Source organism: Eleginops maclovinus, chromosome 13 (genome assembly GCF_036324505.1).
Source record: "Eleginops maclovinus isolate JMC-PN-2008 ecotype Puerto Natales chromosome 13, JC_Emac_rtc_rv5, whole genome shotgun sequence".
In the NCBI taxonomy this organism is placed as follows: domain Eukaryota; kingdom Metazoa; phylum Chordata; class Actinopteri; order Perciformes; family Eleginopidae; genus Eleginops; species Eleginops maclovinus.
Window position 1 is genome coordinate 2,664,524 of NC_086361.1, and position 21,418 is coordinate 2,685,941.

Consider the following 21,418-nt stretch of genomic DNA (forward strand, 5'->3'; position numbering starts at 1 on the left):
CACCCTCTGTACTTAGTCGGTCAGGATGCTCTCTATAGTGCACCTGTAGAAGTTGGAGTCCATCTTAAATGAAAGATTTGGACAGGAATAGACTGAAGCCCTAGTTTTATATCCTCATCACCACTAAAGCAAATTGGTTAATTTGGTTAAACAAAAGCCGAGCTGCTGTCACCTCAACAGCTAAAACTTATTATCACACCTATAAACCAGTTCGTGGTTGTCTATTTAACAAAAAGCATGCTTATTCTGTAGGTTTTGATTACTTTTAACATTCAAAACCTGGTCTACGTTTAACTGATCAATTTAAATTGTTTCTTTTTTGTTCCCTTTACTCAAGAAAATAAAAGGTGATTCACATTCAAATAAACAACACAATACATTTAAATTGACTCTTTTTTTTTTCCCGCTGCCATATTGCTGTAGTTCTTGGTGTAGAAACTTGGTCTGAAGTCAGTCCATCTCTTCTTTCATGAGGAATTTTACCATGAATAAAATGATTCAATAAAAGTATCACCTTCAAATAGGGTGACCAGACGTCCCGGGGACAGTCCCGAAATCTAAGCTGTTATTCCGAATCCCGAATCCAGCGCTAATTGTCCCAAAATTATACTAAATCAGAATCTTGAGTAGTTATTGTCTGATAAACCATTAAATATGTCCGTAGAGCTTGAGTCGTCCAGCAGCCAGTCGCGCGCCGCATGCTTATTGGCTGTGGCAGCCCCTAATGTATCTATTTTGAGACAGTGCGGCGCGAATTTAGATAGTATTACTACAGTCTATGTCGCTTAATGGGCCGCCGTGCGCCGCGGACATGTTTTAACATGTTTTCTTAGTAATGTCAAATTAATAAAATATATTGATGCAAATGTATAACATTTAAAAACAAACGCTAACGTCGGCGCACATGTATGACGTCACAACATGCGACTGAGTTAACCGACCCCGCAGTGTGGAGCATGCTGGATGTAAACACACCGCAGACTGACGTTAACATTACAGACAGTTATTCTTCTTCTCTCCGCTTTAAACTGCGTATTGCCTTTGGCTGGTGACGTCGTTTACACTTCCACAGGTGAGTAGTTACTATCAGATCTGAAGACTAAATATGAGCTTAGCTGCTCTTTGGTGTTTTGAATTCTTCCAAGCAATTCTATGTCAATATTCTAAATGGAGTTTTACTTTGAAGTTAAGTCTTAAATGTTTAGGACTTCAAAAATAACTTCAAACACAATCCAGTAAACAGACTTTAGACACAGAAACGAAAAAACGGCTAATATGGCACTTATGCTGCTGTGATTGTCTTCCCCTACAGTTCCCTTCCTGTTCTCCACACAGAGATGTCTTGTTTTGGAGGAAATCCAAACTTCTGTCCGGAGTGTGGGAATGTCCTTCCTCTGCCGGGGATCCCGGACACGGTGCGCTGCCCCCGCTGCTCCTTCTGCATCCCTGTAGCAGGTACAGCTGATCACTGGACATGTGCATTGATGCTTCTTAAAGCGAATGACTCATTTCTAGATGTTTTGCGTGCACTTTAAATCATGTGTTTATAAGAGAGAAAACCTGCAAACATGGCCTCTCAATTGTCCCATTATTTGATAGTAAAGGCTTGGGAATAACTGTAAACAATGACAAACATGGACGTTAAGGCTAGTTTTTTGTAGTGGCCAAGCCATAGGATTACTTCTGGGTGGACTGTCGTCAAAGCTTCTATGAACAGAGGCTCAGTCTGTTCAAAATAACAATACAAATACAAATAATGCTCCTCATGTAACCAACGGTACGGATAGAATTGTATTCACCATCTTTGTCTGAATCTGTCCAAGCATCTCCTGTGATTTGGCAAACGCATAATCTACCAAAGAGCTTGTGTTGATATTTATTTTTCGAACATGAATTAATTTCATTCTGATTGCTCAGTTTTAACATTTCAGTGGTTTGTTATTGTTTGCTAACAGGCTGCCCGTTGTCAAGGGGAGCAGACCATTGCTAAGCAGAACCCTCTGATTAAGGGACTACAGTATGTGCAATCATATCAATCTGCTGAAAGCAGTCCGGTCAATTTAACGTCAACACTCGTTTTCCATCAGAAAAAAACATGGAATACTTTTTGGAGTATTCATTTTCATATTTGTAGAGAGCACACATCAATGGTTTCAGGATGGCTAAACTGTTCCCAGGAAAGAAAAGAAAAAGAGAAGAAAGAACTTAAAGGATAACGGGAGAAATCAGTAGAAGACAGACAGGAAGTAAACACTAAAGGGAACAGCAGGAGGAGACAGACAGGAAGTAAACACTAAAGGGAACAGCAGGAGGAGACAGACAGGAAGTAAACACTAAAGGGAACAGCAGGAGGAGACAGACAGAAAGTAAACGCTAGGGGACAGCAGAAGAAGACAGACACGAAGTAAACACTAAAGGGGACAGCAGAAGAAGACAGACAGGAAGTAAACACTAAAGGGGACAGCAGAAGAAGACAGACAGGAAGTAAACACTAAAGGGAACAGCAGGAGGAGACAGACAGGAAGTAAACGCTAGGGGACAGCAGGAGGAGACATACAGGAAGTAAACGCTAGGGGACAGCAGAAGAAGACAGACAGGAAGTAAACACTTAAGGGGACAGCAGAAGAAGACAGACAGGAAGTAAACACTAAAGGGAACAGCAGGAGGAGACAGACAGGAAGTAAACGCTAGGGGACAGCAGAAGAAGACAGACAGGAAGTAAACACTAAAGGGGACAGCAGAAGAAGACAGACAGGAAGTAAACACTAAAGGGGACAGCAGAAGAAGACAGACAGGAAGTAAACTAACTAACAGATTTACTTTCTGAATGGAAGCAATATGATCATTTGTAAATCAATAAATGGTGATTTAAGGTGTTGTTCTTTTTTCATCAATGACCACCTCGCTGCACATCATCCCTTACAAATAAACCCTCTTCTCAAAGTGCCTTTCAAAACAAAGACCCTGTAACACTGAATAGTCCACACAGCTCACTGGGAACAGCTTTGATAAACGGCTCATATGTAATCTGTGTGTAACATACAGTGGGGCAAAAAAGTATTTAGTCAGCCACCAATTGTGCAAGTTCTCCCATTTAAAAAGATGAGAGAGGCCTGTAATTTTAATCATAGGTATACCTCAACTATGAGAGACAGAATGGGGGAAACAATCCAGGAAATCACATTGTAGGATTTTTAATGAATTAATTGGTAAATTCCTCGGTAAAATAAGTATTTGGTCACCTACAAACAAGCAAGATTTCTGGCTCTCGCAGACCTGTAACTTCTTCTTTAAGAGGCTCCTCTGTCCTCCACTCGTTACCTGTATTAATGGCACCTTTTTGAACTCGTTATCAGTATAAAAGACACCTGTCCACAACCTCAAACAGTCATACTCCAAACTCCACTATGGCCAAGACCAAAGAGCTGTCAAAGGAGACCAGAGACACAATTGTAGACCTGCACCAGGCTGGGAAAAGTGAATCTGCAATAGGTAAGCAGCTTGGTGTGAAGAAATCAACTGTGGGAGCAATTATTAGAAAATGGAAGACATACAAGACCACTGCTAATCTCCCTCGATCTGGGGCTCCACGCAAGATCTCACCCCGTGGGGTCAAAATGATCACAAGAACGGTGAGCAAAAATCCCAGAACCACACGGGGGGACCTAGTGAATGACCTGCAGAGAGCTGGGACCAAAGTAACAGAGGCTACCATCAGTAACACACTACGCCGCCAGGGACTTAAATCCTGCAGTTCCAGACGTGTCCCCCTGCTTAAGCCAGTACATGTCCAGGCCCGTCTGAAGTTTGCTAGAGGGCATTTGGATGATCCAGAAGAGGACTGGGAGAATGTCATATGGTCAGATGAAACCAAAATAGAACTTTTTGGTAAAACTCAAACTCAACAAAACTCAAGTCGTGTTTGGAGGAGAAAGAATGCAGAGTTGCGTCCAAAGAACACCATACCTACTGTGAAGCATGGGGGTGGAAACATCATGCTTTGGGGCTGTTTTTCTGCAAAGGGACCAGGACGACTGATCCGTGTAAAGGAAAGAATGAATGGGGCCATGTATCGTGAGATCTTGAGTGAAAACCTCCTTCCATCAGCAAGGGCACTGAAGATGAAGCGTGGCTGGGTCTTTCAGCATGACAATGATCCCAAACACACCGCCAGGGCAACGAAGGAGTGGCTTCGTAAGAAGCATTTCAAGGTCCTGGAGTGGCCTAGCCAGTCTCCAGATCTCAACCCCATAGAAAATCTTTGGAGGGAGTTGAAAGTCCGTGTTGCCCAGCGACAGCCCCAAAACATCACTGCTTTAGAGGAGATCTGCATGGAGGAATGGGCCAAAATACCAGCAACAGTGTGTGAAAACCTTGTGAAGACTTACAGAAAACGTTTGACCTCTGTCATTGCCAACAAAGGGTATATAACAAAGTATTGAGATGAACTTTTGTTATTGACCAAATACTTATTTTCCACAATCATTTGAAAATAAATTCTTTAAAAATCCTACAATGTGATTTCCTGGATTTATTTTCTCATTCTGTCTCTCATAGTTGAGGTATACCTATGATAAAAATTACAGGCCTCTCTCATCTTTTTAAATGGGAGAACTTGCACAATTGGTGGCTGACTAAATACTTTTTTGCCCCCACTGTATGTGTATCAATGTTGTTGATCGTCCCTTCACACTCCTGTGTTTCCATGCAGAGTTCTCCAAGCAGGAGATCCGCTCCTCGGTGGTGTTTAACCCTGTGGAGCAGTCCACGGTGACCCTGAAGAACGAGGACAACTCGGAGCTGAAGGGAGCCGTGGTAAGAACACACACACACACACACACACACACACACACACACACACACACACACACACACACACACACACACACACACACACACACACAAGCACACGCACACACACACTGTCTATCTGACCCAGTGCCCATTGTCTATAAATCCTTAATGAAAATGCATAATTAAGACCATCTGCTGTCATGGAAAGATCACATAGAATATATCTGCAAAAGGACAAAATAATACATTTTCTGCGCCGCCTCGGGTCCTTCTAGGCGAGTAGACACTTTCTTCTGTTTTTACACCGTGGATTCTGACTGTTCTACAGTAATGCAATTCTACATGGTACAGGTGTTTGTCTACCGCTTTAAAATCTGAATATGCTCAAAGATTGTAGGTCAGTCTCTTGAGAGACTCTGAATCAGCTGACCTTAGCAACATATTAACATTGTCTCTGACCCCAGCCATGTCCTGAACATTGAATATGAAATGTTACCGTCAAACCGGAGGTAAAGGGTCACACGATTTTAATAAAGTCAGACTGAAGCTCTGCTTTTTTCACCAGTCTATTGATAGGAACCACAGTTACAAATGCTACAACAGTTTAAAGATACTAGTGATCAGCTTAGTCTCTACTATTGTACATCCATTGACAAGCCATACATACTTCACTTGAAGGCGTACAATATTTAAACCACCTTCATAACTAGAACAGACCAGATAGCCAAAATGTAAGAGTAATGTGCACCAGTCCATCCTAAAATGAAATACCAGATTTAAATCCCAGGTCAAAAGCACTTTAGAGGGAGGGTCTTGAACATGTTGTCTTCAATGATGTTGTGTTAAATGTTTTTCTCCTTGTAATGGCTCTGCCTGCTCATCACAGATCGACAGGCGCTGCTCCCGCTGCAACAAGGAGGGCATGGTGTACCACACCAGGCAGATGAGGTCCGCAGACGAAGGGCAGACGGTCTTCTTCACCTGTATAAACTGCAGGTAATGTCACATGAACTCATCCCTGTAAATGAAAGCTGCTGCTGGGGGATCTGCTGCTGATCTTTTTGATTCTGGTGTTTCAGATATCAAGAGAAGGAGGACTCCTGAGAAGAGGTCCCGCTCTCCGTGCTGCTTCAGATGGATTGTACATATGACAACAGGCCCTCCACCTCTGCTTTATCTAATAATGCTGTCACTCCTCTTGAATTATTAGCATTTTGAAGGAAATTTGACAAAAATAATCTTAACTCAGACTCCACTTGCTTGGACCACTAGCTTTCTTGTCCTGGGTCTTCTGCAGTTCTTAGGTATACTGGAACTCATTGATAATCTCATCCCAGTGAACATTTGTCTTGATCCACTAAAGCTTCCAAGGTTGGAAAAGAACTTTAATGAACAATATCCGTTAACTAAGTTGGATTTTCTTTGCCTTTTGAGCCTCAAACAATCTTTATGTTCAGAAATTAAACTTTATCCATTTTTTATAGGTTAAAATATAGATATTTCTATGTTATCCCCTGTTACTTCAACATGAAACTATAAATCTTCCTAAATAAAGTGTGTACGTGGAATTTGTGTGTATGGTAATGCTGTTTGTTATGTATTTTGTATGACTTGATAAATATATTAAAACTGATTGACCTTAAGGTACTAAAATAAACATTCAATGGGTTCTTTAAAACACTTCCGCATTCAGCGTTAAGGCATTACACAGCTATACTCATGAACTATACATGTCATCACAAAGAGGGTTTTTACAGTGTGCATCACAGTGTAAGAGTGAGGTTGCCTCCATGGACTTAAATGTTTAAAATAATTATGATTTTTCACAAACATTAGGATGTGGAAGAATCTGTAGTTAGCCAAAGGACAGCGATGTTCAAAAGCTACAGGCTAAGTGAGTTAGAGGTTTCATCAACTAAAGTCTGCGTCATGTGACCCAGTGATTTCAAATCAGTAGACTCAAGGTGCTCATTTATATTTTATGTAAAATTTCTTTAGAAAATGTATGATTTATTAAAAAGAACTGAAGATCTGTGTGGTAGTTAAACATTCTTCACATGGCTGTTCCTAACATTAACCTTTAAAAAGTTATGTTTTAAAAAATGATTTTGTTAAGCATTCACCTTGTCCCTAAGTTGTTTGTTCCCCCCCTATATTCAACTATGGATTTTTCCCTCTGTTGCAACATGACTGATAGACGCTGGGATCTACTCATCTTTGCTTTAGGTAGCAGCTGTGTTTAATTCTTTCATTAAAATAAATGTTAAATCAACAGTGATTTTAGAGGGAGACTTGGAATAAAGTTTTCATATTTTAGGTACACAAAGGTACACAATGTCCTGCAGGAAACACCGTCGGTATGACACACAGTAACCCAAACCCAGCCTCCAAACTAACCATGGATCAGTTAAACACAAGGTCAAACAATATGACATTGTTGCCCTCCGATTTGTTGCCGACTGTATTAGACTTTCCGAGGTTTGATAGATGTGCATGTTCAGATATTGCACTTATTACACAGTCTCATTCAAATTCAGTAAAACTGATTATGTTTTTATAATGTGTGTATTTTCCCACAAGGTTCCATAGGACTATAGAGAACATATAGCTGGAATCTAAAATTATAAATGGCGTTTTGTAAGTTAAAAAAAAAATCATACATTCCTATCCTTGCTATTTACACTCAGTCCAGCAGGTGGGAGTACTGCGCCCTATGCCCTTCTAAATAGCCGAAGAAGAATATAGCCAATACGCACGCTCGCATTAAAACCACGTGACCCGAAAACATGGCTACACAGCGTAGAGAAGCCGAGTGACAACAATGCAGTTATTTAGTTCTATAAATTAACTTCATTGCCAGGACTTGGTTGGTATTTTATATCCGTCTTCACGGTAATTAATGCTTGTTACATACATATAATAAGTAGCTTTTTTCAGGGCTATTTTCAAACCGTAGTAGCTTTGTTTGTGAGCATGAATGTAGCACTTCCACACTTAAATTAAACATATACGTTACACATATATGCCTACGTATATCGAATTAAAGGATGTATTAATAGAATAATGACTCCTCTGTCACATGTAGTTAGATCCATATGTACGCTAAGGGATCATCAAAACCACATGAAATGGCTGGATTGAAGGATTACATTAATGTATTTTGTTGCAGCTTTATTATCCTTTGGTTATGAATGACGTAATCAGAGGTGCATTTAATGACCCCCCCCCCCCCTCTCTGTTTGGTCAGATAATGAAGCTGCGGGTCCAGCTGCAGTGTAAGAATCTGCATGAGTACCTGAGGGAGCTGAGCCCTGAGATCCTGGACAGACTGTACAACCACCCGGCTACATGCCTGGCTGTGTACAGGTTTGACGGCTGCAGCATGCTGGACTGATGGTGCTGCTCATCATGTGGACATTAAACCCTTTTGTGTGTGTGTAACCCCTTTGTGTTGTGTCGGATCTCTCACAGGGAACTCCCCTCTCTGGCCAAGAATTATGTGATGCGTATGCTGTTCCTGGATCAGCCCCTTCCACAGGCAGCTCTGGCATTGTGGGTGAAAGTAGACAGTCAGAAGTAAGTTACTTATCTTTAACACCTCGAGCTACTTAATAAGTGGGATGGAATTTTATTAATGATGATGACTTAGAGATGCAACAATCCTACTTTCCCCCCCTGTACTGGTTCTGCTACCTCAGCTCTGACAGGGTACAGACCCTAGATCAGTGCCAAATTTTGCTCAAATTTACAATCTGTCCTCCGCACTGTGTGAATCTTAAGGACTTGTTGCTGTGACGACATTGTAAGACAACTTCAGAGCAGAAAAATACAGGCTTTTTAAATTCAAGACTGCAGTATGAATCACTGTTACTGTGTGTGCTTTGTAAATCTCTTTGGAATGCTGTCAGACAGTGATGGAATCTGTCTATATGTGGGGATAGTGTCTCCAACATAGTTGTATTGTTATTGCTTGAAAAACCCAAATGAATGAAATTGAAAGAAAGCTTCCCCCTTAAAATGATCATTTTATAATATCAATGACTTACTCCTTACTCCTTGTACCTTGAATTCTTGAGGTATCACTGGGTATATACAGTGGTATGCAAAAGTTTGGGCACCCCTTAGGAAAACCACTGCATCAGTTTGTCACTTGCTGAGCTTTTGAAGCAGCAACTTCATTTTAACATATGTTATACCTTATGGTAACAGAAACATCTCAGTAGTGAAATAACTTTTATTGGTCAAACAGAAACATGTTTATGTGCATTCAAACAAAAATAGGCATGTGCATAAATTTGGGCACCCCTAAGAAATAATTCCATTAATATTTAGTATTGCCTCCTTTTGCTGCAATAACGGCCTGTAGACGCCTCCTGTAGCCACAGACAAGTCCCTTAAGCCTGGCAGGTGGTATTTTGGCCCATTCTTCCACACAAAACGTCTCCAGTTCAGTCAGGTTTCTTGGCCTCCGTGCATGGACAGCCTTCTTCAAATAAATCCATACATTTTCAATGATGTTAAGGTCTGGGGACTGGGATGGCCATTCCAGAACATTGTACCTGTGCTTCTGCATGAATTCCTTGGTGGATTTTGATCGGTGCTTAGGATCATTGTCCTGCTGAAAAATCCAACCCCGGCGTAGCTTCAACTTTGTGACTGACTCTAGAACATTCTTGTCAAGAATCTCCTGGTACTGTAAGGAATTCATGTGGCCCTCAACTTTAACAAGTTTTCCAGTACCTGTGCTAGCCACACAGCCCCATAACATGATAGATCCTCCACCAAATTTTACAGTGGGCAACAAGTTCTTTTCATTGAATGCAGTGTGTTTTTTTCGCCATGCATACCTGTTCATGTTATGACCAAATAACTCAATCTTGGTCTCATCTGACCACAGTATTTTGTTCCAAAATGCTTCTGGCTTGTCCAGATGTGCTTTTGCATACCTCATGCGACTCTTCTTGTGATTAACACTCAGGAAAGGCTTTTTGCACATCACCCTTCCAATGAGCTCTTCCTGGTGCAAAGTACGCTGGATTGTGGAACGGTGAACAACTACACCATCAGCAGCCAGATGTTGTTGTAGTTCTCTGGAGGTGGTCTGTGGCTTCTCTGTGACCATTTTCACCATCCTTCGCCTGTGCCTTTCCCCTATTTTTGTCGGCCTACCACATCTTTCCTTCACACGGACTGTTCCTGTGGCCTTCCATTTCACAACTACGTTTCTGACTGTGGAGACAGACAGTTTAAACCTGTCAGATAATTTTTTGTACCCTTCTCCTAATTTATAATGTTGGATTATCTTAGCTTTCAGGTCAGTGGAGAGTTGTTTTGAGGTCCCCATCTTGCCACTCCCTAAGAAAGAACCTAGGCCAGGCACAGCCAGCTATTACCTATGTTAAATAGCCTTTTTCATGATTGGTTCCACCTGTCTTTGTAATTGAAGGTCTAATGAGCTAATCAAAGCAATTTTGTGCAGCAACCTGTCAGCTATAAATCCGTACAGGTGTTGAAATGAATGCTATTTATAAGGGTGCCCAAACTTTTGCACATCCCATTTTTTGCATTTTATTTTATTATAATAAAACTATGTAATGCTACCCTAAGAATTTTGGTCTGGAAAACACTAAAACGTCTACATCTTTGTAGGAAAACAAATGTTGTTGCTGTGATCTTCTATTATAAAGGAAAAGCAAATTGTCATGAAATCTCAGAGGGGTGCCCAAACTTTTGCATACCACTGTATATCATGGGAGTACAGCTGGTGATTATTTTAGTGGTCCAGATTTTCTTTAGGTGGGTAGCAACAGGGTAAATACTTTAGCAGCTTTTTATATCAACTCTGCTGTGGACTACATTTCAGCTCAGTGTGTGTTTGTGTTTGTGTGTCTGTGTGTCTCCTTTCCTGCAGGGATCACGATGAGTGTGTGTCGGTGCTGGCAGGACTCCGCCTGTGGCACAGTCAGCAGCTGCAGGGGGGTCTGCAGGGTTATATTTTAAATCCAGTCTTCAAAGACAACCTGAGGATCGCTCTGCTGGGCGGGTAGGTGCTCCCCCCCTCGTCACACAGTCGTCCATCACACACTGCAGCACCGGTTGTAATGTTTTACAGAACCAAACACCGCGTGGTTAGAGTTATAGACAAGTGTCGAAATGTTTACAGAATCTCACGACTACAATACCAGATCAGAATTCCCTTATTCGTCCCAGAAAGGGGGGGATTTACTTTGTTTCAGCAAAGAGTAGAGCAAATAGAACACTGTTATATAAAAGGCATGCACATAGTATTTAAAATAAAAAAGAAAATGTACAGAAGTACACATTCAGGAAGATGAGTAGGTAGCACCAGTATTTATATTTCACCTTTTTTTTTATTGATCTTCACTTATATAATACAGGACAGGGCACATATAATGCAGATGTACATTTATACCACAAATAAAAACGTCATTGTAGTACATATAATGTGCACGCATATATACATATACATACACACCCACAGAGATGCACTTAAAAAAATAAAATCAACCAAATAAAGAAAACAAGTTGAATTAAAATAAATAAAAGGGAAGGGAAGGTCGGGCATTCAGTGGCACAGGGTAGTTTGTTAAAATAATCCAGGAAAGTCTGTCAAGTAGCACCAGTGTTCATAAAATAAGTGTAACATTGTAGAATGAGGTGTGGTGTATAACAGTAGTAAAATGATTATTGTTACGTAAAGATCCTTATTACAGTAATGGATGCACTAACCAGCTCAATAAACCCAGAGCCAATTCCCCACCAACCCATACACCATAGCCCCCCCTTAATAACTTCCTGTTGGAGGATTTAATAACTTCCATTCCCCACTAGCTCATTGAAAACACACAAACATAATGAAGTGGGGGTGGAGAGGTTGTCGGGGATAGGGGTTGGGCCCTACTATTATGGGCCCCTCAGACTGTAATATTTGATTATTTAGGCACCTAGACATTAGACTGACCCACAGTGCTGTCAGTAATAGCTCTGGGTTTCCCCTACAGTGGCAAAGCATGGGCGGATGAGGGCAGCTCTCTGGGTCCTGACCGCCACGCTCGGGACATCGACAGTCTGGACCGCTACGCCATGGAGCGCTGGGAGGTCATCCTGCAGTTCATGGTGGGCTCCCCCTGTGCTGCCGTCAGCCAGGACCTCGCCCTGCTGCTCGTCCAGGCCGGCCTCATGAAGAGGTATTCAAGAAACATGTGTCAAAACATGTTGTCTATGCCATGTGTTAATATTTAATTGTGTATAAAACATATTGCCAGCCTTCTTTCATATTCATGATTTATAGTGTTGGCAGCATATCAAGTACTGATAACGCTACTCTTGGAGCTGTTCTGCCTGTCACACACATATTTTGGAACACATTTTCAAAAAAAAAATTATGACAGCATTAAACAGAGCACACACATTTCACCCTAACTTATCTCTGTGCAGATTCTTTATAATCCAAGCCCTTATAACAACTTCGGTACCACTTTACCATAAGACTACCCTTATAAGGGGTTTACTAATAGTTTGTAATTCGTTTATTAATTAGGTTGTGAACACTTTATAAATCATTAATAAGCTTTTATAAGACAAGAGATAAACAAAACATCAAGATGGATGGGGGGGGAATCAGATCAGTGAATGATAGATACCAAGGATGCTGGCTGATGAAGAAGACAGAGTAAGCTAGGTAGCCAATATAAGGCTTAGTCATCCTGCCAAATAGTGAGCCTGTGTTGATGTACGAAATCTATGTTAGAACTGGTTTATAAATGTCTTATTGTAAAGTGGTACCACAACTTCCACGCAAAGACGGGACAACTCCATGACACAAATGTATTAGTTTATGTAGAATTATTGGAAATCCCTACAAAGAAAGAGTTTGGAGTCTGAGCAGACAGCATCAAAGGGAGGATCATCATAACAGAATGAAAATAAATGTGGACTTTGTATCTATAGGTCTAATCATTGTTGTGTTTGTCTTTGTCAGTGAGGCAGGCGAGGCACCCTACATCACCTCTGCTGGGTTCCAGTTCCTCCTGCTGGACACAGCCTCCCAGCTGTGGTACTTCACCCTGCAGTACCTGAATACAGCTCAGGTACCTGTGTGTCCTCTAGTCTGACCTGATCACCTTTAAATGAGTTCAACCAGGGGTTATCTTCCATATAGCATCAGAAACACATCTCCCAGCTGAGAGGCCTCACAGTTAACTCTTCCTAGTATTTCTGTTCCTGCCAGTATCTGCTTTACGGCCTGTATAAGTTTGATTACCGTAATTTCCAGACTATTAAGCGCACCTGAATATAAGCCGCACCCACTGAATAAAAAAAAAAAAAGTATTTTGTACATAAATAAGCCGCACATGTCTATAAGCTGTACACAGGCTTTAACGAAACACAGCTTGGAACAAAAATAAATAGGCCTTTAAACAAAACAAGGTATATCATACTCTCAATTCCCATTTAAGATGGTTGACAAATCCTTTTGATACTTGGATGTGGTCACGAGTAGATCTATCCAAGACTTGTTTGAATTGAACTTTAAACCTGTATTTGAGCGTACATTAATGATTTTGGTCGGTTGTCACATTTCCCTTTATCCCTGGCAGGGACGGTCAATGCTGTTAAAATGAATATTCTCCCCAATTTCGCTTTTTCTTTTCTTTTTTACACGGCTTGTAACAAAAATAAATAGGCTTTAACGAAACACGGCTTGTAACAAATATAAAGAAATAGCAGTAAACAGTAGCCTACCAAGAAAGTCATTGGTCACTATCTTCCTCCTCCTGTGCACTGAAACCACTGAAGTCATCTCCTCCGGTGTCGGAGTTGAATAGCCTCAGAATTGCTTCATCCGATGCTGGATCGTCTTCATTGTCGCTCTCGTCACTTTCATCCGGAGGCAAATTCCCCGCTGAGCTCATGCTGCCCTCTTCAACATGCAGCAGTCCAGCCTTTCGAAACCAGTTGATGATAGTGGATTTTTTGATAATGCTCCACGCTGTCAGGACCCACTGGCAGACTTGACCATAAGTTGCTCTTTGCATGCGGCCCGTTTTAGTGAAGGATTTCTCCCCACTTGTCATCCAAGCCTCCCACTGAACACGGAGCGCCACCTGAAATGCACGATTTATACTGATGTCGAGTGTCTGCAAATACTTTGTTGTGCCCCCAGGAATCACAGCTGGAATTGAGTTTGTCCTCTTGATGGCTTCTTTCACAGAATCTGTTATGTGGGCCCTCATGCTGTCCAACACGAGCAAAGCCTTGTTCTTGTGAAAGAATCCTCCCGGTCGCTTGCCGTAACACTCCGTATGCCATTCATGCATTAGGCCTTCCGTCATCCATCCTTTTTTCTTGTTGACTTTCACAACAATTCCACTCGAGAATTTTTCTTTTGGCATCGCCATGCGTTTAAAAATCAACATTGGTGGAAGCTTTTCTCCCGATGCCGTGCAGCTCAGAACACTGGTGAAGTGCGTTTTTTCATGCCCGGTTGTTTTCAGCGTGACTGATGATTCGCCTTTCCTGTTGACAGTCCGAGTGAGAGGCAGGTCAAACGTCAGAGGAACCTCATCCATATTTATGATGTTGTGCGGGCCGATGGAATGCTCCGCTACCTTTGCATCAGTGAATTTGCGGAAGTTTGAAACTTTTTCCTCGTAGTCGGAGGGAGCTGCTGACACAGACTCGTTTGTACCCTGATGGACAGGCCTTTACGTCTCATAAATGTTAGACACCACGATGGTCCACCTCTAAAATCCTCAAACTTAATTGCGGTGGCAATTGTTTTTGGCTTTCAGTCGGATCTGCACAGTTGAAACACCTCGGCCGTCTGCTCTCTGTGTGTTGATCCAGTCTTCAAGCTCATTTTCTAGTTCGGGCCATCTGCTTTTCTTCCCTCTGAAAGCTTTTGTTGTCTTTTTGCACTGAGTTAGTTCCTCACGCTGCTGTTTCCAACGTCTTATCATCGACTCATTAAGGCCAAGCTCCCGTGCAGCAGCTCTATTTCCTTTTCCAACTGCCAGATCGATCGCCTTCAACTTGAAAGCTGCATCATATGCATTTCTCCGTGTCTTTGCCATGATGAGGGTGACAAAATGACTACCGTAATCAGAATGATGGGAAGTTTGAGCACGCTCAATTTACGTCACATTATGTGACGGTGCTCAGTTTTTTCTCTATTTTTGTTCAAAATCCCATTTTGGCGGCATGAAGCTTTTGAAAGCGGGAAAAATCCATAAATTAGCCGCGTCATTGTAAAAGCCGCGAGGTTCAAAGCGTGGGAAAAAAGTAGCGGCTTATAGTCCGGAAATTACGGTAATGAGACAAAGAAAGAGATAGAGATATTTTACAAAGTTAGTTATCAGAATAAAAGGATGAAAGAAAATAAAGAAAAATAATTCCTTTAAATCTAATATCTGCAGGAGGTGTTGAGCTCCAGTGTCTGTTGTCTAACAGTATTCAGCTTAAAAGAAGTCTGAATGTGGAAATGTACATTATGTTGTATTAATATTTGAGATATACCAGTACTTCCACTCTCTGTACATGTCGGTTGTGAAGGGTGTTATTTGTCCATGCTGGTTATGATTTAAACCTGCCTGCGTTGCAGTCCCGAGGAATGGACCTGGTGGAGATCCTGTCCTTCCTGTTCCAGCTCAGTTTCTCCACTCTGGGCAGAGTGAGTGTTTGCTCCTGATAGCTTTGAATGTTCCTGCTCACATTGAGCTTCCTGTTTTTGACGGTGTGTTTCCTGTGTCTCAGGATTACTCGGTGGAGGGCATGAGCGACTCGCTGCTCACCTTCCTGCAGCACCTGCGGGAGTTTGGATTGGTGTTCCAGAGGAAGGTGAGGGAGCATACACTGACACTTAGGTCATTGTCAGTACTCACTCGCCTGCATTGCAACTGAGAATTAATCAAAACAGATACGCTGCATTAAAATAAAAGGGAGCAAAAATCATCTGAATACTTTATTTATCCTGCGGGAAATTGGTTGTTTTTCTACATTTTAGAATAAAATAATAATAGAATTAAAATATTTATAAAAACATCAGAAGTTAGAGTAAATATGTGTAATGATAAGTGGCATTCAGCTCTCGAACATGTTCAAATATAAAAGATAAGAAACATAGTATTTAATTCTAGTAGATTATAGCGATAGCAATAAGATCTGACTGAGGCAATAGATACAAATGAAATGTGCCAATGGAGAAAATACTTCTCATACACACACTCATACAACTAGAACACATGTACATACATCTAAAAAACAGACTGTCGGGGACCGTATTTCAATAAAGATGGGAGACTTGCAGGAAATTGAAGATATAATCACTGAACTAAAAACTGAAACTGAATTAAACATTAGAAATGTGTGATTTCTGTTTTGATATACTGCTCGTAGTCAGTGTCTATAGATCTACGGTGTCAGTTTGATGTAATTCTTCTGTCTGTTGTTATCAGAGGAAGTCGCGGCGGTACTACCCTACTAGACTGGCCATCACTCTGGCTGCAGGAGTCACCACCACCGCCTCCCAGTCCTCCTCCACCCTTGCCACCCCTGGGACTGGAGACGCAGGTTTCATCGTCGTAGAAACAAATTACCGTATCTATGCCTACACAGGTAAATCTGAACAGCATGTCAACACTAAGAACCACATTTACATACGGTTCAAGTCCCTATTCATCATATCCCTTCTGAGAAGGCTGAGCGGGGGATATACAGCACCGGAAGAAATTAAGAGACCACTCCACATTTTTCTTGAATCTCAATCTCTACGTATACGGCTGCCATATCAGTGTCTGTTGAATTCCAACACAGAAGAAACTGATGCTGCAGTGGTCTCTTAATTTTTCCCAGAGCTGTATACCAATATTAGAAGCCGTTAGTTGTAGTTCTTAATAACTTGTGAACTGCACCACGGTTAGATTATTAAAACCAGGGACTATAAAACTATCCAGATATGCAACATATACATTTTGAAAGAAAGCTCAATTGTTGCATTCTTATTGAGATTCTTAATCAGATGAACATCACTCTAATCTGTGAGTGCGCAAGACTAAAGTCATCACATGGTTAGCTTAGCATAAAGCTAATGTGGGGCAAACTGCTATTATATATGCTGTGTCTGATTTGAAATACTTCCCTTAGTACACTGCTATGTCTAACACTGTGAACACTCGCGCTGGTGTTTGAAATTCATCTGTGAAGTCATGATTGCTGCTGTTAGCTAGCTATCTAGCTAGCAAGCAATGTTTTACATTTCCAGTACCGAATCATTGCAGATTTCTCAGTTTACCAAATAAAATCACATAGCCTTATTCGAACACCAGTAATGTATTTTTATAAAATAGTGGAAAAACTCACTTGTATAACCTTTATTTGTATGTTGCTGCTTCATGATCACACTGTTTGCAATCGCAGCTGTTCCTGCGTTGCGTATCCAATATGGCTATTTTTTCGTGGCACATTCTCGTAGGATGTTTTAAAAGTAACAGGGCTCCGCTTCTTGACTCACACGTACAAGTAAAGCTCTGCAGGCGCTGTTTTCTTTGTCTTCCTTTTTGAGCGTAGTGCACGGGGTGAGCATTTGGTCATACTTTGCATTGGGACTTAGGCACACAAAACAGCCAATGTACGTACAGAGGTATACTGAGACACACAATAGCCAATAATTTTCCAAAACACACGCAAAGTGTACCACAATGTATTCAGTGCTCTCAATGTATTGATCATGAGAATACTGTGCAGTGTGAAGACTAACAGACCCTGTGTGCAGACTCAGAGCTCCAGATCGCTCTCGTGGCTCTCTTCAGTGAGATGCTCTATCGCTTCCCAAACGTCGTGGTTGCCCAGGTAACAAGGGAGTCAGTGCAGCAGGCCATCGCCAATGGCATCACAGCACAACAGGTACTCAGACACTGCATACATGTACTAGCTCAGATTGGGGGGGGGGTCCGGTTATTAAAGGGGAGAATCTGGACCAGGATTGCAGATTTCTGTGATGTTTTTTTTCTCTTCAGATTATTCACTTCCTACGGACCAGAGCACACCCTGTCATGCTCAAACAGGTACAGAAATCCAATCTGCTCTCCTCACACTTCATATTAATAATGATAATATTAAGTGGTTGGCCTTTAGTTAATTTCATTTATTTATGGGCATTGCTGTAAATGCACTACTTTTTGAAAAAAAATATGTAGTCCTTAGTCACCATGATAACACATTCTCAGTTAATTAAATCATTGGAAACTTTCAAGGTTTTATTGGTCATATGCACAGCATATACAACGTATATGTTGGCAATGAAAATCTTATATCCCATGCTCCTCCAACAACTCTGCAAAAAGAGAGAAGAATATTTACAATAACAACAATAAAGATTTAAGGATGTGAAATATATACATATGTGGAATACATTGAGAGTATTTAAATACTTCACACTGTTGAATGAGGAGGTATGGACAGATGCATATATTATGTATAACAGATGTATATGGCAGATGTGTATAATATATATATGTGTACTACAAACTTTTATACTATAAACTTGTAAAATAGAGGCTTTACAATACAGGAAATGTTAATAAAACTAAACATACATATCACATAACAAGAAACAGAAACGGGTTAAAGCCGTACAGAAGGCTCAGTCTGTTCAACCCCCCCCTTGTGCTGCAGACACCAGTGCTGCCCCCCACCATCACAGATCAGATCCGACTGTGGGAGCTGGAGAGAGACCGCCTGACTTTCACAGAGGGTGAGTTCTTCTTCAGTGTGTGTGCCCTGGATGTGTGTCTTGAATTCATTGTTGTTTATGTTGAGACATAAAGATGTTGAGGTTTTGATTTTTTTTTAAACCCCACCACTGTTTTAAACATGTATTCTGTCATCTTACTACACTACACAGATACTACTCTGGTGTATCTGTGTGTACAAATAAGAGTAATATGAATAGAACAGGTTTTTATTAGTGACATTACACTATGAATTATTTACGCCTTTTCAAATATCCAAACCTTTCCACTAACCTTTCCCCAATTTTAAACCCTATTTCCTTACACATTATCCTGCACAATTATGGCTGAAATGATAATAAAGATTATTTCGGTGAATGTTAAGATCACAATTATTTATTGCCAATATCACAAAACGTTTTTCTCTTTAACATTTAAATAAAAATAGCCTTGCTTTCACTTCCATGTTGTGCTACAACACTTGTATTGTACAAATGATGTTGCACCATAACAGAATAAAACATTGCATTATTAGCACTTTTGGTAGTATGTATTGCAATCTGAAAAAGGAATTATAAAAAAGCGCTTGATTTGACATGCAGCACTTATTTTAAACCCAATTTTGAACAGCGTAGGAATATGTGTTCAAACACAGCCCAATTCATCCTCTTTGAATTTGGCTTTACAATGTGTTCTATTGGCAGTTAGATCCAGCCCCCTTAATCATTTTGACCCTGCCTTTATGAGTGAACGGCCTTTAATTGTATGTGTTGGTAATGGCTTATCATTATTTGGCTTTTGTTTGGGAATTGACTCTATTTCCAGCTTCAGTAACATTGTCAAACATGTGTTCATCCTGTAGAACAGGTCTATATATTATAAATGGTGTTGAACAGAAGCACATGTGATCTGTGTGATTGATTTCTCCTGCCGTCCTGCTGACAGACGTCTATAGAGCAGAGCTGTAACTGAGCTGGTGTACACAGTATAGAGATGATGAGTATCGACCTTGTACTGACCTTTAACCTCTTTTCTCCTCTCTCTCTCCTTCAGGAGTGCTCTACAACCAGTTCCTTTCACAGACTGACTTTGAGGTGCTGCGGGACAGAGCTCAGGTTAGATACACGCTGATATCTTCACGAGTGAATATTAATAGTAATATAACATTTATTTAATTTGGATTGAGAAACAATTGACATTATTTACTGTCCTTTTATGTTCTGCTTTACACTCGGTTATTACTACAATTGCACATTTTATTCATGGAGGTCCATTGAAGCAATGTTTTATATTTTACAAGGCTAAAATCACACTATGCTATAATATAATGCTATATTTTGGAGTACTTTTGATCCTTTTTTTTAATACTATAGGTATAGGTGCCCTATCTCAGGATTATATTTGTATTTTGATCAACCGCTAAGAGGTGTCCCGCCTCTTAGCCTATCACTTATATTGTGTTGGAGCGCTAGCCAATAAAAGAGCCAATGTTACAAAGTGACGTGACCATGTAACCAAAGTGAATAAGGAGTCCAATGGTGCCATTTCAGGTGGGGGGGAGTGCTGGGAGGGAAACTTCCTCTGGAGGGAACACAGGGATTTTAGCCTTTGCAGACCATTTTCATGCACTAAAACCGATATAACACTTCAGGAAAGGGAAAACCCGAAAGCATAAAGGCTGCTTTAAAGAAAACGTATCCTTACATTTAGGTCGTATTTTTGGACATCAGTCATAACACTGTATATCAGTAAGTAATTGCTGTGGCAAGGAATGAGGCGTCATCCCTAAAAATAGATCTGACAGGGTGAAAGACACGAGCATTCAGACGATAAGAAAGCTTTTAATATTTCATTAAGGTTGTTTATTGATTAAGGCAAACTCCATCAGCTGGCACCACTCCCACAGTCTCATCTGAAAGCAGGCACAGCTCAGTAATCATGCCCTCACTCTTTACTGTATTTAGCTTGTGGATTGAGGTGTAATGGATTACAGGTGATGGGATTACGTAATTAGGATACAAAAAAAAGTAACTATCCACGTACACTTACTGCCTGAATCTGCTTTATGGTTTTCACTTTCTTTGGTTCATTTGTTCTTTTCTTTTTTTTCGGTAGGTGAACCTTTATTCATTCAATAATCAAGTTACATCACTTTTATTGGTACTCACATTAGGGAACTGATTACATATTTTTACAGGGAACTAGTAACGGAATACATTTTAAAAGGAACCTTCCAAACCCTGTCTTACAAACAACTATTTATCAGTCTCTCCGGTATCAGAAACCTTTCCACATGAATCATGCCTTTTTTTTACTTGAAATTTCAAGTTTGCAAGTGTACAGTGTCATTAGGTGTGCTCTTTCAACTAAGTAAGAAGTTTACGTCAGTCACTAGCCAAAGGCCTTCGACCTCAACAATAGCTCCAATAGCTCCATCTCCTTACCTTTCAATCCACTGCCGCTCTATCCATATTTATTGTCACAGCCATGGGGCTATGACACTCCTTGTGTATGTCTGCTGATGATGTGAGTGTTAATGCTGTTTTGGTAAATTTCCCTTCTGTGGGACTATTAAAGCTATTCTGATTTTGATTCTATTGTTGTTCCTCTGCAGGGTTTGGGCTGCCTGGTGTGGCAGGATGTGGCTCACAGGGTGCTGGTGGTGAGTCCACAAGGACACAGCGAGGTCAAAAGGTTCTGGAAGCGACAGAAGTCCAACACGTAGCAGCAGGAAGTCATGATTATGACGTCAGGAATCACAACATTACATTCCTGGCACAGCTGGAGGAGAGTAGAGATGATGTTCTTATTTTGTATGTTTCATAAAATATTGACTTCCATGTAGTTTGGATTAAATGGTCATATGAAAAATC

General features: G+C 40.8%; 2 protein-coding genes across 3 annotated transcripts; both read left to right on the forward strand.

The window, feature by feature from the left end:
* Positions 1 to 789: 789 nt before the first annotated feature.
* On the forward strand, positions 790 to 6,362 carry polr1h (RNA polymerase I subunit H). Its single transcript, XM_063898756.1, has 5 exons — positions 790 to 1,072; positions 1,313 to 1,455; positions 4,712 to 4,815; positions 5,681 to 5,790; positions 5,874 to 6,362. The coding sequence occupies exons 2-5, from the start codon at positions 1,338 to 1,340 to the stop codon at positions 5,896 to 5,898; spliced, it is 357 nt and encodes a 118-aa protein (XP_063754826.1). The 5' UTR covers positions 790 to 1,072; positions 1,313 to 1,337; the 3' UTR covers positions 5,899 to 6,362.
* Positions 6,363 to 7,536: 1,174 nt separating this feature from the next.
* On the forward strand, positions 7,537 to 21,418 carry gtf2h4 (general transcription factor IIH, polypeptide 4). 2 transcript variants are annotated; one of them, XM_063898754.1, is made up of 14 exons: positions 7,537 to 7,686; positions 8,042 to 8,160; positions 8,266 to 8,370; positions 10,706 to 10,837; positions 11,817 to 12,002; positions 12,797 to 12,905; positions 15,419 to 15,487; positions 15,571 to 15,654; positions 16,272 to 16,431; positions 17,588 to 17,718; positions 17,832 to 17,879; positions 18,490 to 18,568; positions 19,599 to 19,660; positions 21,160 to 21,418. In XM_063898754.1, the coding sequence occupies exons 2-14, from the start codon at positions 8,045 to 8,047 to the stop codon at positions 21,268 to 21,270; spliced, it is 1,392 nt and encodes a 463-aa protein (XP_063754824.1). In that variant the 5' UTR covers positions 7,537 to 7,686; positions 8,042 to 8,044; the 3' UTR covers positions 21,271 to 21,418. The 2 variants fall into 2 exon arrangements, with proteins under 2 accessions (XP_063754824.1, XP_063754825.1); XM_063898755.1 differs by having other exon boundaries at positions 7,570 to 7,660.